Raw genomic sequence first — 16400 nt, 5'->3', positions numbered from 1 at the left:
CTCTGAATATCTCTTGTGAGTGAAATTGAACCCATTTGCTGTAAATACAAATGTCCCTAAGTTCACTGCTTTTCCCATTTTTTTGCTGGGTTGTTAGAAGTTTCCTTCTTGAAGTCTAGGAGATCTTTCCTAATTAGAAAGATTCGTCCTTTGCCTGTGTCAAGAGCTGCAAGTATATTTTCCCATGAGTTTGTTTTTTTTTTTTTTACTGTGGTTGTGATACGTGTTTTTGCTGTGCAGAAGTTTGTGATTTAAGTATGAAATTTATTGATCTTTGCTTTGATTGTGTCTTGATTTGGGAGCATCATTAGAAAGGCTTTCTCCTCCATTTATGAAAGAATTCTCATGTGATGATACTTAGTTGTTTAATTGTCTCTCTATGCATCCCCCTCCCCTATTTTCTTTCATGAAATTATTGAGCTAGACAGTTATTCTAGTGATTGTGTGAGATATGGATTCAACTTATTTATTTTATAGATGATCACACAGATTCTCAATACCATGCATTAAATAGTCATCTTTACTCCTCCCATTGAATGTGGTGTTTGTCTCACAAGTAATGACTTTTGTGTATTTGAATCTTTTTCTGGATCCTTCCATTCTGCTCCATTGTTTGGTCTCTTCATATACCTGTACTACACTGTTTTAATTATTAGTGTTTTATAATATAATTTTTAGTATATGATAGAAATAGCCCCTTTGTGTTGTTCTTAATAATGGATGGCTGAGGGGAAAGTTTTTTAAAAAATTAGGACTTAACATTGGAAACAGCTCAGTATTGGAGGTACACAACACAACACTGATAAAAATGGCAAGAGTGGCACTTCCTTGGTAGTCCATTTGTCAAAACTCCACTGTTCCAATACAGGGGCTGGGGGTTTGATCCCTGGCCAGAGAACTAAAAACCCACATGCTGCCCAGCATGGCTAAAAAATTAAAAAATAAAAACAGAAATGTGTTTTTTTTTTTTTTAAATGACAGAGGTCTCCATCTATAGGTTAGGCCATGCTTTTGCTGTCTAGGCTGAGCCCATGTTAAGTTCTTCTTTCTTGTTTTCCTAGAAGAACAAAACCAATTTATTTATTTTATAGAATCAACACACATGATTGAGTATGAAGACTGGTAAATCAGAATCTGTAATACAGAAATCAGGATTTCTATATTACATTCTTGAGGCAGAATTCCTACTTCTTCAGAAAAACTTTGAGTTTTTTTCTTCTTTTTTTGTTTTTTATGTTTTTTATTATTGTGATAAAAGTCACATAATATAAAACATACTGTTTTAGCCTTATCTAACTATACAGCTCAATGGCACTAAGTACATCCACAAATCCGTCTTTGAGGTGTCACATTCGTCTTCCAACTCTTGGCCCATATATTCACATTTACATCTAAGTTATTTCTATTTAAAATATTTTGGTCTAATTAATTAATTTTTACTTACTATATTTTACTTTAAAAAATTACCTGCTTTGAAACTCAATGTAAGATCTTTACTTTTTAAGTTAGGATTCCACACCATCCTGCTTGCTGTTCATCTTGAACAATGTGGTGGTTGTTCACATTTCTCAGTGTCTGCAATTCTATCCATGTACTAAACCGAATAAGTCACAGACCATCAGAGCAGAGACAGACCCACTCCAGGGCTGCTAGCTTACTGAGGAATGCTGAAGCTCATCATTTAAAATTTTACCTATACTGGGAAAATTTTCAAGAGTTCTCATAGCTTAAAAATCCACTTTTCTCAATATACCTAGGTTATCATGGGGATTCTTCTCCCTCCAACCATCTTGTTTTTGGACTTTCGTACCTATGATGACTTCTCCTATCAGACATCCAAGGAAAATGAGGACGGCAAAGAAAAAGAAGAGGAGAATATGGTCAGTGATGCCCCCGACCATCAACCCTCATCTTCAAAATGATTGTTATTTCTCTTGCCGTGAATTTAGACACTGCAGGAACACAGAACATTTGAGGTTGAACATCATTAATGTATTTATTTGTTTTCCTTATACCTTCATTGGTGAAATGTCTATTCAAATCTTTTACTCCTTTTCTTTTTTTTAATTTATTTTTTATTGAAGGATAATTGCTTTACAGAATTTTGTTGCCTTCTGTCATTAGCCATTGGAAAAATTCAGTTGTTAATAAATCACAATAATATGTCAAAAGAAAAAGAATACAGAACACTTTTATAATCCTTGATTTGGGAAGGTGCCTGTCTGTTGACTGTGGGGCTAGGGTCCCAAGAGTTTCCCACCTGGCAGCCTGCTTGCCATGTGCTCTGCTCTGTTTTCAGGATGCAAATGCAGATGTCAGCTCCAGAAAGGGGGACGAGGAGAACGAACACAAAAAGCAACGAAGTGTCCCCATTGGGACCAAGATCTGTGAATTCTACAACGCCCCCATCGTCAAGTTCTGGTTTTACACAGTAAGGCCTCCCTTAGCATGTTTTAGATGTGTGAGAATCAAGAAGAATGATTCTTCTTCTTCAAAAAAGTGCTTTTAAAAAAATCAATGGATTAAGATGAATTATGAAAATAGAAGTGAGACTAACTCAGATCCTCAGTTAAATTATATAACATCCCTTATATGCAGAATCTAAAAAGAAATGATACAAATGAGCTTACTGACAAAACAGAAAGAGATCCACAGACTTAAAAAACTGACTTATGGTTACCAGAGGGGAAGGATGGGGGTAAGGGATAGTTTGGGATGGACATATACACACTGCTATATTTAAAATGAATAACAAACAAAGACCTACTATATAGCACAGGGAAAATTCTGCTCAATTTTACATGGCAGCCTGGATGGGAGGGGAGTTTGGAGGAGCATGGATACATGTATATATATGGCCAAGTCCCTTTGATGTCTACCTGAAACTATCACAACATTATTAATCAGCTGCACTCCAATGTAAAATAAAAAGTTAAAAAAAATCAGTGGATTAAAATGAATTATGCACATGAAGTGGGACTAACTCAGATCTTCAACTAAAATTGGACCTAGGTAGATAATATTTATATACAGGAATGTGATCATTCTAGACTAACTATACCATTTCATAAAGCCAAATAATCATATTCTATTTCCTTAAGAAGAAGGATTTTCAAATGTCTTATAGTAATACACACTTAGGAAAATACAGTTCTAGTCCGACAATGAACAAAGATGACTCATATTGAGACAGCAAGTTCACGGAGGCTATTTTTCAGAAGACTGATGGGATCACTCAGAGTAGAGTTGAATCCAAAGCATGAAGTCCTGTATTTGAGGAATGAATCAAGGCCTCCAAACTGTGGCCACATACTCTCATACAGCCCTATCTGTGGCCACTGTCTGGATTGCTCTAGGAGGGCACTGCACCTGAAGCAGGAATGGTCCAGTCTTACACATGCAGATGGGCAGGAGAAGTGGGGCAAAGAGACTGGAGCAGTTTGGAAGGTTCTGAAGGAAACTGGGCTGGTTGTGGGTGGTCCCAGCAGGGGTGGTGGGCACACTGTGCCTCCTGAAATCACTGCAGTCTTCAGGAGGGTTGTGAAGCCCCAGGTACCAGGGCACAGCCCATCTCAGGCAGATCCTGGCCATTAGTGGATCCATTAGTGACTGGGCATGAGCAGGTGATGGAAAGTGAGGAGCCAGGTCCAAGGCCATGGACAGGGCAATGGATGTGGGTAGCCAGAAGGTGGAGGTGGAGCTCCAGGGCACAGCACCCTCAGGGCTACATGGGGACCCAGGCCAGTGAGAGCCTGGACACCCGACCTCTTGGCAGCCACACCTGAAGCCACAGATGTCCATCTGTTCTGGTCAGAACCAGCTGAGGCCCAGGTGGTTCTGAGCCCAGGCCCAGAACTTGAGCTCAAGTGGATAAAGAGGGTGGAGCCAAGAGGCTAACAAGCCTTGGGTGTCTCCCCAGGGCCTCTAAATGCAGCCTGCAGATGTAGGGGAGGGGGGTCGCATGCTTTTACAGCTCAGGAGATGCAGGTTCAATTCCTTGGCTGGGAAGAGCCCCTTGAAAAGGAAATGGCAACCCACTCTAGTAGTATTCTTTTCCTGGAGAATCTCATGGGCAGAAGAGCCTGCAAGGCTAGAGTCCATGGGGTTGCAAAGAGTTGAACACAACTGACATGACTGAGTAAAAGGGGTTCCCAGTGCAACCCAACTTTGAGAACTCTCGCTCTAACCTCCTGCAAAGACTAGACATGGGATGCTGCCTGTATCCTGATTAAAAAAACCAATCAGGAAGGGGCCATTAGAAAAAAAAAAAAGACTGGGAATCACAAATGATCAGTTGCTAGCACACACCTTACCCACACCACCAAAACTTTAGAAGGGGCCTGGACCAGAGGGGTAGGGGCTAGAGCTGAAGATTCTTCATCTTTGGAGTGAGTCAACCTCACTCATCTTCAGATCACCTTCCTCAACCTCGTACCTCACTCCTGTCTCACTCAGCTCTACATGCCTCAGAGATAGGGACCCTGTTGTGGGTGCAGCACACCACAGACATATGGATGCTAATTAAGGGGCCTCAGGACTGCTGGGCGTGCTGGGCAGATTCCCCATTGTCACCCTCCCCACTTTCAAAACTCCCCTGTCCATCAGCAGTGGGAAGATTGAAGAAGGAAATTAGCAATGCAGGGAGGAGTCAGTAACATTTTCCAATTTCCAGGAATGTAGAAGGCATACCAGTATACTACTCAGTGTTTCTCTATTTATCATAATTTTGTGCAACTTCATAATTTCCCCATGAAGCTGATGTGCACGCATGCGTACATGTATGACTCTTTGTGACCCTTCGGACTGTAGCCCACCAGGCTCCTCTGTCCATGGGATTTCCTAGAGAAGAATACTGGAGTGGGTTGCCATTTCCTCTTCCAGTGGATCTTCCCGACCCAGGGATCAAACATGAATCTCCTGCATCTCTTGCATTGGCAAGCAGATTTTTTACTGCTGAGCCATAAGGGAAGTCCCATGAAGCTGACACTAGCAACAGATATACTTTCATTTAGAGAATGGACTTTCAGTGTGCATATTATGCTAAAGTACAAATTGCCTCCCAATCTGTCTCAAGGTTCTTACTGCACCTGTGATGTGAGTAGAAGGTTTCCTCTAATAGACTCCGTGCACCTAAAAATGAAAATTTGTTTTAGAAGATTTGTCCCCCTGTAAACAGGGTTTCAGAGCTTTTCCGGGCTCTGATTCCCACCCCCTATCCCAGACACTGCTGTCGATCTCTGTCTTTCAGATATCCTACCTGGGGTACCTACTGCTGTTCAACTACGTCATCCTGGTGCGTATGGAGCGCTGGCCCTGCCTCCAGGAGTGGATCGTCATCTCCTACATCCTGAGCCTGGCCTTGGAGAAGATTCGGGAGGTGATGCTCTGAAGACCTATCCCATCCCCACTCACCAATGACTTCAATTCAGATGTAGATTCTTTATTTATTTATTTAAATTCTTTTCAGCCACAAGGCATGTAGGATCTTAGTTACCCAGCAGGGATTGAACCTGTGCCCCCTACAATGAAAATACAGTGTCCTAACTGCTGGATCACCAGAGAAGTCCTCATAAGTTGCTTCTTATTGCAAAAATGAGTCATGTAAATCCCAAGTGCCCTGGATGTTTTCTTTCCAGGTGTCACAATCCCAAATTGATTGTTCCCTCGCAGATTTATATGCCTTCTGTTTCAAACTGAAACTGAACTTGGAAATCAGAACACAAAGCAGAGTAGATGGTGTTTAGTGATAAAAAAACAAATCTCAGGGCCTGTAAAAGCAGCAGGAATTCTGCCAGGTACCTAAGATAAACCCATGACTCCAACTGGGTACAAATTGGGGCTCCATTTTCTGGGAGTTGAACGTAGACAGGGAGATGTAGGAGACGACATTTTTCTTGTAACTTAGGACTTTGAACCACCCTGTACTAGCTGGGTCTTCCTCCATCTGAGGTGGGGATTTTTGTGCAAGTGGTTTATTAAAGGAGAGCTTCCAGGAGAGCGGGGAGAAGGAGCAGGGTGGTCAGGCCGGAGAGGGGACAGGGCTGAGGGAGGTGTGGCTTCAGTGCAATCTGTCCCTGGCCTCGGACTCTGAATGTATTCAGTACTGTAGAGTCTGTTCCATCTTGACCAAAGGGATCTGAGTTTCATACCCACATGAGTCAGCCAGCAGGGCCTCTGGGTAAGGGCTCCCATTGCCTAAGGGGGCAAGTGGGAGGGAACAGTGGCCCTTGCAGCAGGTGGGGGCTGGGCACCCCCACCCAGAGGAAGCCTCCAGCACCTCTGGGTAGGCTTCCAGCACATCTGCTGCAAACACAGGAAACAAGGTTTTCAACGAAGTGTTGAAAAAGGACACCAGTTCATGCACGACTCATATCATGGGGACTTGAAACTCACATATCTGAGAGGGCAGTCTTTGCAGGTGGCAGAAAAAGTATGGGCCAGGTCCTTTTCTTTCTAATATCACCTACAGGTTTCAGCTCATTATATCAGCTTATAAAGGGAAAGCTTACATCCAAGGAAATGGCAATCCACTCCAGTATTCTTGCCTGGTAAATTCCATGGACAGAGGAGCCTGGCAGGCTACAGTCCATGGGGTCGCAAAGAGTTGGGCACAACTGCAAGACTAAATAGCAACAACAAAGGTCCGTCTAGTCAAGGCTATGGTTTTTCCAGTGGTCATGTATGGATGTGAGAGTTGGACTGTGAAGAAAGGGGAGCGCCAAAGAATTGATGCTTTTGAACTGTGGCATTGGAGAAGACTCATGAGAGTCCCTTGGACTGCAAGGAGATCCAACCAGTCCATTCTGAAGGAGATCAACCCTGGGATTTCTTTGGAAGGAATGATGCTAAAGCTGAAACTCCAGTACTTTGGCCACCTCATGCGAAGAGTTGGCTCACGGGAAAAGACTCTGATGCTGGGAGGGATTGGGGGCAGGAGGAAAAGGGGACGACAGAGGATGAGATGGCTGGATGGCATCACTGACTCGATGGACATGAGTTTGAATGAACTCCGGGAGTTGGTGATGGACAGGGAGGCCTGGCGTGCTGCGATTCATGGGGTCACAAAGAGTCGGACACGACTGAGCGACTGAACTGAACTGAACCCAAGAAGAAATGAACTTGAGATAACACACAGCAGAATTTCGTATTCTTTCTCCCACTGAGAGAGAAGCAGTATTATTTTTTTGCAATATAATTTTTGTATTGACCCTTTCACTGAACTGAAAAATTATTACTGGCAACTTCTTCCCAGGAGAGCTAATTACATGCTGTCAGTCTGATGACAGCCCCAAAGGAAAAGTGCCAGGTCTAAAATGTTACAACCCATCTCCTACACTTCTTTCTTTTCTACCTGGGCTTCATTCAAACTCTGTGCATGCTACAACAGGGACTTCCCAAGTGGCCTGCGTGCCACCTCTAGTGCTACTGTGAGCTCACTGAGCACCAGCCCTATGCTAAGACACTGTTCTTTACTGCAAAGAGCCCATTGTCCTTGCCCCCCACCCTCAGTTATAGGAAAGAGGGCAGCAGGCATAAGTCAGAGTGCATGGGTTTTCAAACTAGTGAATGCCTTCTGAGTTGGATTATGAATAGCTACCACCCCATTCCACCCCTGGGGTCCCCAGGACCTATTAAGAAACTCCATAGCTAAAGGTGCACAACCTTTAAAGACCCCACCCTGCTGCACACCATAGCTGCATCTATGTTTGCTTTGTGTGTGCCCCTGCATGCTGCTTGTTAAATATTTTCAGTTCTACTCTGAGGAGAGACATCACTTTGCCGACAAAGATGTGTGTGTGTGTTAGTCACTCAGTCATGTCCAACTCTTTATGACCCCATGGACTGTAGCCTACCAGGCTCCCCTGTCCATGGAATTCTCCAGGCAAGCGTCCTAGAGTGGGTTGCCATTCCTTTCTCCAAGAGATCTTCCCAACCCAGGGATTAAACCTGGGTCTCTTGCATTGCAGGCATATTCTTTACCCTTTGGGTCACTAGGAAAGCCTCTGAGAAAGTGTTCTTTTAAGCTGTGGTAACTTTGAAAGGGTAAGATCTCAAGCAGGAGAAAATGAAGCTCAGCTTTCCCCTGACTTCTCATCTCTGAGTTACAAAGGAATCTGGGCTGATTTACCCGTCCTATCCCAGTCCCTCCATCTCCTGTGGGTGGGACGCCCCTCTGTGGGACCACATAGGTTTATCTCTGCTCTGGGGTTTTCTTCCTGGACTAACTCTGGAACATGGGCTCACCGGCACGTGTCCAGAAAATTGGAAAAGGGGTCAAAAGGCAGCTGCTTTCATTATGGCCAGAGGGACATAACTCAGAAGGCATTTCCTGAGAGTTTGTGAAACTAGGAATCTAAAGGCGTCTTGTGGAATTTCCCTTTCTAGATATTTTATCTGCCTAAGAAGATGAGTACTTAGAAATCTCGAGCAGGAAGGGCGACCAGATGCCCTGGAATGCTGCTGTGCTGTGCTTAGGTGCGCAGTCACGTCTGACTCTTTGTGACCCCATGGACTGAGCCCACCAGGCTCTCTGTCTGTGGGATTCTCCAGGCAAGAATACTGGAGCAGATTGCCATGCCCTTCTCCAGGGGATCGTCCCAACCCAGGGATCGAACCCAGTTTGCCCCCATTGCAGGCAGATTCTTTACTGTCTGAGCCACTGCGGTTCAGGGGAAGCCCCTGGAATGCTGCTCCAGCCCTCCATACCCAGGATTCTAAGGTTAAGCTTCCAAAACCACTCTCCCTGTTGTTTGTTGTTGTTGTTGTTGTTTGGCATTTCTTTTCAGATCCTCATGTCAGAACCGGGTAAACTAAGCCAGAAAATAAAAGTTTGGCTGCAGGAGTATTGGAATATCACAGACCTCGTGGCCATTTCCATGTTCATGATTGGAGCCATCCTTCGCCTCCAGAAGCAGCCTTACATGGGCTACGGCCGCGTGATCTACTGCGTGGACATCATCTTCTGGTACATCCGTGTCCTGGACATCTTTGGTGTCAACAAGTACCTGGGACCCTACGTGATGATGATCGGAAAGATGGTTAGTGCCGATGGCCCATGAGGAACTACAAGCACAAGGCTGTTGGTTAGGACCTGGGGTCAGGCCTCAGGCGTGACTCTGTGACGTTTCATTTGATCTTTCCCCAGCAATTGGTTTCTTACAGGAAATGTTCTTTGCTTTAAGCTCTTCTACATATTGATCACTTAATTAAATCCAGTTGACAAACAAGAGTTAAGGGCCTGCTGTATGTATATGTATTTCTGTCGATAACCCAATGGTTAATCTCCTAACATGTTGTAGAAGCCAGAGACAAACAGGTGGGTGCAGTCACTCCTCCACCGCAACTCCAGACAGTTTTCAGATCACATACTCTAGACTGGAGTAACATATAACTTGCTCAGTGCTCAGTCAGTCCTGGTTGACTGCAATCCCATGGACTGTAGCCTGCCAGGCTCCTCTGTCTGTGGAATTTTCCAGGCAAGAATACTGGAGTGGGTGGCCATTTCCTTCTCCAGGGTATCTTCTTAACCCAGGGATTGAATCTGCGTCTCCTGCATTCCACATCTCCTGCGTTGTAGGCAGATTCCTCACTGAGTGGACACAGGCAATGCAGGGGATGAAGTCAAGACAAATCCATGGCAACATTTATCCAGAAGAGGCTATAGAATATGCAACTAAGAATGAACCATCCTTACATCACTTAAAATAGTCTCAGGGTTAGGACTGGTCCTAAAAGACAGGACATCTTTCAAGCTTAGGAATAACTCTTTGTATGGCAAGTGGTTTTGAGGGAAGGAACACATAGTCTAGGTGATCCCAGTCAGGGCTCTCATCTTCAGGGATGTTCAAAATTAAGAATTACACAAGGCCAGTATCCATAGCAACCAGAGCATTACTCACTGTAACGACTCACCGTTAGTATAATGAACGAACATTAGTATACACTCTCAACTCACCATCTTATACCCCCCTAGACATCTCCTCTTCTTACCCCTGAGTTTCCCGTACAAATTCCTGTTTTCCCATAATGGTTCTCTTTCTCTACTTGCAGTCGTAGTTACTAGAGGAATTTGTTATGGGTAACAAGAGAGGAGGGGCTTCACTGGTGACTCAGATGGTAGAGAAGCCACCTGCAATGCTAGAGACCTGAGTTTGATCCCTGTGTGTTGGGAAGATCCCCTGGAGAAGGGAATGACTACCCATTCAAGTATTCTTGCCTGGAGGATTCCAAGAACAGAGAAGCCTGGTGGGGTACAGTCTATGGGCTTGCAAAGAGTCAGACATGACTGAGCAACTAACACATACACAAGAGAGGAGAAGAAAGATTGAGAGCAGGAGATGGGAGTGGCAATGTTCTAGAATAAGGTGTATGTGTTGCATGGAATACAAGAACTAGTAGCCCATGGATGGCAGGGAGAGGGGGGAAGAAGCTTCCTCCATCCTAATTAAGCACTCATGAAGTCTCTGAGGGGAGCACACAGTAATGAACCAGGTGGACTTGGCCCATTTCCTCTCTCCTCAGATGATTGACATGCTGTATTTCGTGGTCATCATGCTAGTGGTGCTGATGAGTTTTGGAGTAGCCCGTCAAGCCATCTTGCATCCAGATGAGGAACCTTCTTGGAAACTGGCCCGGAACATCTTCTACATGCCCTACTGGATGATCTACGGGGAGGTGTTTGCAGACCAGATAGACCGTAAGAATAGAATTCATAGTAAGATTCTCTTCCCTGCTTCCTGAGGCAGATGATCAGTTCCAAATTAATGGAAGAACCTGTGTTAATTTGGGAGTAGGTATTTTTTATTGTGTCATAGGCGTCCAATTATTTTATGAAGAAATCAGTACAGATTATGAAATACAGATTTTTTGAGACACCAATCTTCTACTCTGAGAACCATTCCCTGGAAATCTGAGTCTCACATCCCTTGAGCACATTCTACACATGAATGTGGTCCCAATGCCAACATCCTAATTTTTCTTCAACCTAGATCTCTTTCTGCCCCAAGATAGAGCTCATGGTGTTATTTCAGCCAAATGAGACAGTGAGCATGAAGGTGACTAGTGCCTTGTGTCATCCTGTTCAGGCTTCACAGTTCCTTTTCCATGTAGCTGTGCATCTCCTCCTCACTCCTGAGGTGCTATTTTTGTATTATCAACAGTAATATGGATGTTAGCAGAGGAGATGAGCTGCAATCTTACATGGATTTCTGGGGAATGCAGGCCCCAGCTCTGCCCAAGCTGAATTGGTAGGTCACAGTGTCTCTTGTGTTATAGGGAAGTGAAGTTCAAATGAGCTTACATGATAATGAGCTCGCATTATCAGTGAACAAGTAGCTTCAGACCCATATTCATATTCACACTGCATATTTCGATTTGCATATTGTGTTCTGTCAAAAAGCGCCAGGTACAGTACCATGGCTACTACTTCCAGTAGAAGCAGAAGCTTCTTTAGACTAGAAGGTTTTGAATATCCTTGCGTTGTAGGAGATGCAGGGTTGTTCAGTGTATCTTCACTAGGTGAGACTGATAACCAGTTCACACAAATGCCTTCCACCTACTGCATTTCGTCATGTGATTCAGACCACATTTTTATCATGATTATCTCAGAGTCAATTAGTGGATGTGTTTGTAGCTTGGTAAACCAGAACATAAAAATCTAATTTGGTTTCAAAAGAATATTAGCTTCAGTAAACATACATAAATGTGGAAAAAGTCCCTGGATCTAGACGTAAGTTGTAATATTTTTTAATTAAATTGGGTAAAAACAGAAAATGAAGAGGCAAACTTGAGGCTATTTTCAGTAACAGTGGGAAATGTAGATTTTCAATTCTTGATCTGATTACTTCATAGTAATTTTGTATTTATTTGTGCTGATGAGGTATTTGGGTTGGCATACAGGGGATGTTTGATTGGTCAACCTACACATTAAAATGATCATCTGTCAGTAGCCTCACGTCTTTTTCACAGTCTTTTTAACTAGTGAGCTTTAGCTATTGCTTATGACATCATAAAATAAATATTCATGAAATATATATACATATATTTCCTAGAACTAATAATGTGCACAATTCTCCTAAGTAGATCACTGTTTCCACGTGTGAATGTGTAATTCCCTTGAATACTTTGCATTTCTTGACAGCAAAACAGTTCTTATATTACTCATCATTTGTTTGACATTTCTCTCAACTGTCTTATGTTCTTTTCTTCCTTCCTGTCAAAACTAAAAAAATAAAATGCTGCTATCCAATCACTCTATAGTCTACGCCATGGAAATTAATCGTAAGTTTACACATAATTGATGACTCTAGTCTATGGAATGTGTGTATTAATTAAAGTCTCTTCCTCAGCTAATTACCCAGAGTTGTATGCTGGTTTCAAATACTTGTTTTCTGGTATCAGTGCTTTTTTAAAATAGGAAGTGAAAAATAAGTAGACTGTGAATTCATGGATATTACTTCATTAATGACTCTTAGGATCATCCTATCTTTTTCTTCAGAAAATAAGTCCCATAGGATCAAAGTAGCATTTCATATAAGCAGAGAGAAAAAAGATTGTTTTTCAGAGCACAGAATAGCCAACTAATGAATTTGAGCCTAGAGAGGATACTTACCTCCTACCTCATAATAAAATCATTTTCAAAGTTAATGATCAAGAAGACAATGTAAGTTAATATTACATAATTAGAAGACCCAATCACTTTCTAATGGTTAACAGTGAAAAAAAAAAACACCATAAAGACAGATGTGTCTGCTTAAAGATGAAGAACACATTTTTTCATTATAGATTTTCACTGTAGATTGAAAAACATAATGCAGAAATGAGAAAATATTTATAAATATGACAAGTTAAAACTAACTCTGAGTGCAGAAATGAGTTTTTTATCTCCTTTGTATGAGTCGATATCTTTCACATGGAAAATTACTGATTAGGAAATCAGAAAAAAAAATCACAGTAAAAAAGAAATAGGTCCTTTAATAGCATAGGTCAGTTATTAATCTTTCCATTCTATGTGAAAATCAAGCACAAAAAGACAAACTCTCATTTCAGCTCCTTGTGGTGACAACCAGTACGATGAGGAAGGCAAGCGGCTCCCCCCTTGCATCCCGGGTGCCTGGCTCACGCCTGCCATCATGGCCTGCTACCTGCTAGTGGCCAACATCCTGCTCGTGAACCTGCTCATCGCCGTTTTCAAGTGCGTGTCACAGCTGATGACGGTGTGCTTACTATTTACTGCTTTACAGATTTTCAGTCTAATCTCAGAAACCTCTGAGGCGGCCTGGCGTTTACATGGAATCCACTAGGGCTTTCAAATGCATACAAATTTTTTTTTGCAGTCCTTTTTGTTCAACCACAATCAGACTTCATACATTCCTAAATAAAGAGTTGACACCTCAATATATTTACATTCAATCTTAGTTTGTATTTTAACACTTTGGTATGAATTTTAATCTAATGAAAGTATTTCCTCAGATGAAAGTCTCTTGAGATAGAAAGATTTATCAAGTTGAGTCTTGAATTTATGATCAGAGGCACAAAAGCAAAGCTAATTTTATAGGCTGTGGCTAACACTGGATACTAACCTGAGCAAACTCCAGAAGATAGTGGAGGACAGGGAAGCCTGGCATGCTGCAGTCCATGGGGTCACAAAGAGTCAGACATGACTTAGCCAATGAACAACCATGACAATTACTGTACTATTTATTACGTGAAATATTTTTCTTATAATTTACTGAATAGAAGATAAAGTGACCTAGGAAAAAAATGGCTTAAAATTCACAGTCCAGTTTCTTGTAAAACTTGCCCCTCTTGGCATGATGCATTGAGGATGTGACCATGTTTAATAAATGTTGAAAAAACTATTTTAGCTTCTAAGATGAAAAATATGAGAGAAAAATCCCTCACAGAAATAGAGACTCTCAGAGCTGACCAAGGCACTGGAGAGAATATGGTTACACTCCTGACTTAACAGATGAGAAAATGAAGGTTGACAGAGGTTAGCTGGCTTTTCTAAGGACCCCGTGTAGACCACACACTTGATCAGGATTCCAACAATTCTAGGCTTACTGCCTTCTGCTGGAAGCTAAAAGAAGACAAAGATTGTACCAACCTAATATCCAAAATTTGATTTAGGTCATACCTGAATGGTCTAGCGGTTTTCCCTGCTTTCTTCAATTTAAGTCTGAATTTGGTAATAAGGAGTTCATGATCTGAGCCACAGTCAGCTCCCAGTCTTGTTTTTGTTGACTGTATAGAGCGTCTCCATCTTTGGCTGCAGAGAATATAATCAATCTGATTTCGGTGTTGACCATCTGGTGATGTCCATGTGTAGAGTCTTCTCTTGTGTTGTGGGAAGAGGGTGTTTGCTATGACCAGTGCATTCTCTTGGCAAAACTCTATTAGTCTTTGCCCTGCCTCATTCCGCATTCCAAGGCCAAATTTGCCTGTTACTCCAGGTGTTTCTTGACTTCCTACTTTTGCATTGCAGTCCCCTATAATGAAAAGGACATCATTTTTGGGTGTTAGTTCTAAAAGGTCTTGTAGGTCTTCATAGAACCATTCAACTTCAGCTTCTCTAGCATTACTGGTTGGGGCATAGACTTGGATAACTGTGATATTGAATGGTTTGCCTTGGAGACGAACAGAGATCATTCTGTCATTTTTGAGACTGCATCCAAGTACTGCATTTCAGACTCTTTTGTTGACCATGATGGCTACTCCATTTCTTCTGAGGGATTCCTGCCCACAGTAGTAGATATAATGGTCATCTGAGTTAAATTCACCCATTCCAGTCCATTTTAGTTCGCTGATTCCTAGAATGTCGACGTTCACCCTTGCCATCTCTTGTTTGACCACTTCCAATTTGCCTTGATTCATGGACCTGACATTCCAGGTTCCTATGCAATATTGCTCTTTACAGCATCAGATCTTGCTTCTATCACCAGTCACATCCACAACTGGGTATTGTTTTTGCTTTGGCTCCGTCCCTTCATTCTTTCTGTAGTTATTTCTCCTCTGATCTCCAGTAGCATATTGGGCACCTAATGACCTGGGGAGTTCCTCTTTTGGTATCCTATCATATTGCCTTTTCATACTGTTCATGGGGTTCTCAAGGCAAGAACACTGAAGTGGCTTGCCATTCCCTTCTCCAGTGGACCAGGTTCTGTCAACCTAGATAGCATATTAAAAAGCAGAGACATTACTTTGCCAACTAAGGTCCATCTAGTCAAGGCTATGGTTTTTCCTGTGGTCATGTATGGATGTGAGAGTTGGACTGTGAAGAAGGCTGAGTGCCGAAGAATTGATGTTTTTGAACTGTGGTGTTGGAGAAGACTCTTGAGAGTCCCTTGGACTGCAAGGAGATCCAACCAGTCCATTCTGAAGATCAACCCTGGGATTTCTTTGGAAGGAATGATGCTAAAGCTGAAACTCCAGTACTTTGGCCACCTCATGAGAAGAGTTGACTCATTGGAAAAAAACTCTGATGCTGGGAGGGATTGGGGGCAGGAGGAGAAAGGGACGACTGAGGATGAGATGGCTGGATGGCATCACAGACTTGATGGACGTGAGTCTGAGTGAATTCTGGGAGATGGTGATGAACAGGGAGGCCTGGCGTGCTGCAATTCATGGGGTTGCAAAGAGTCAGACACGACTGAGTGACTGAAGTGAACTGAATATCCAAAATAATGCACCTTCAATAAAAAATGTTCAATAATTAATGAACTCAGTTCCAAAAAACTGTAGTCAACTAGTTTTATGACTGAATTGAAAGTTTAAATACTTCAAAATGCTTAGCTGAATGGCTCATATCTTTAACTATATGAAATAAAATATCTGGAGCAGTCTGTAGACTATGGTGTGGTTTTTCAAGAAAGTAGGGGATAACAATCTCAATACCCTTCACTCTTAATTATTTATACAAGTAAAATGCCCTTCAATGTAGACAAGCCACACTGATAGACAAACCAAAAGACAAGTCATCTAGAAGTCAGCCCTAATTCCTAGAATGGAACCAAAAGGCCATTTTATTGCATATTTTCAATTCAGTGTGAGTAACTCTGATTGTTCTGGGAAATCACAATCAAAAGTATTACAACTGCTTTACAACTTTGTGTTATTTTCTGCTGTACAGCAATGTGAATCAGCTACATGTATACATAACATTGTAAAGCAATTATACTCCAATTTTAAAAATTAAAAATTAAAATACTTATTCTAGTGCTAACAAAAGTAATACAACTTTGCAAATAGGTTCCTCTGTACCATTTTTCTAGATTCTACATATATGCATAAATACACAGTATTTGTTTTTCTTCCTGACTTATTTAATTCTGTATGACACACTCTAGGGCCAATATGATTATATTATATGACTTTTGTTTACTATATGACCATATGGTTAT

The 16400-nt window shown here is 42.1% G+C and overlaps 1 protein-coding gene across 1 annotated transcript in view; it reads left to right on the top strand.

Moving 5' to 3' along the window:
• Positions 1 to 16400, top strand: part of LOC128066963 (transient receptor potential cation channel subfamily M member 1) — a 64789-nt gene that overhangs the window by 35865 nt on the left and 12524 nt on the right. Inside the window, exons 18-24 of the mRNA XM_052660095.1 lie at positions 1758 to 1880; positions 2300 to 2431; positions 5249 to 5377; positions 8787 to 9038; positions 10522 to 10696; positions 12259 to 12279; positions 13048 to 13192. Coding sequence (XP_052516055.1) covers positions 1758 to 1880; positions 2300 to 2431; positions 5249 to 5377; positions 8787 to 9038; positions 10522 to 10696; positions 12259 to 12279; positions 13048 to 13192 — 977 coding nt within the window. The remainder of the gene's footprint in view (positions 1 to 1757; positions 1881 to 2299; positions 2432 to 5248; positions 5378 to 8786; positions 9039 to 10521; positions 10697 to 12258; positions 12280 to 13047; positions 13193 to 16400) is intronic.

Source organism: Budorcas taxicolor, chromosome 21, assembly GCF_023091745.1.
Source record: "Budorcas taxicolor isolate Tak-1 chromosome 21, Takin1.1, whole genome shotgun sequence".
Taxonomy (NCBI): Eukaryota; Metazoa; Chordata; class Mammalia; order Artiodactyla; family Bovidae; genus Budorcas; species Budorcas taxicolor.
Note: the sequence above shows the minus strand (reverse complement) of the source record. Positions and strands in the feature narration are given on the sequence as shown.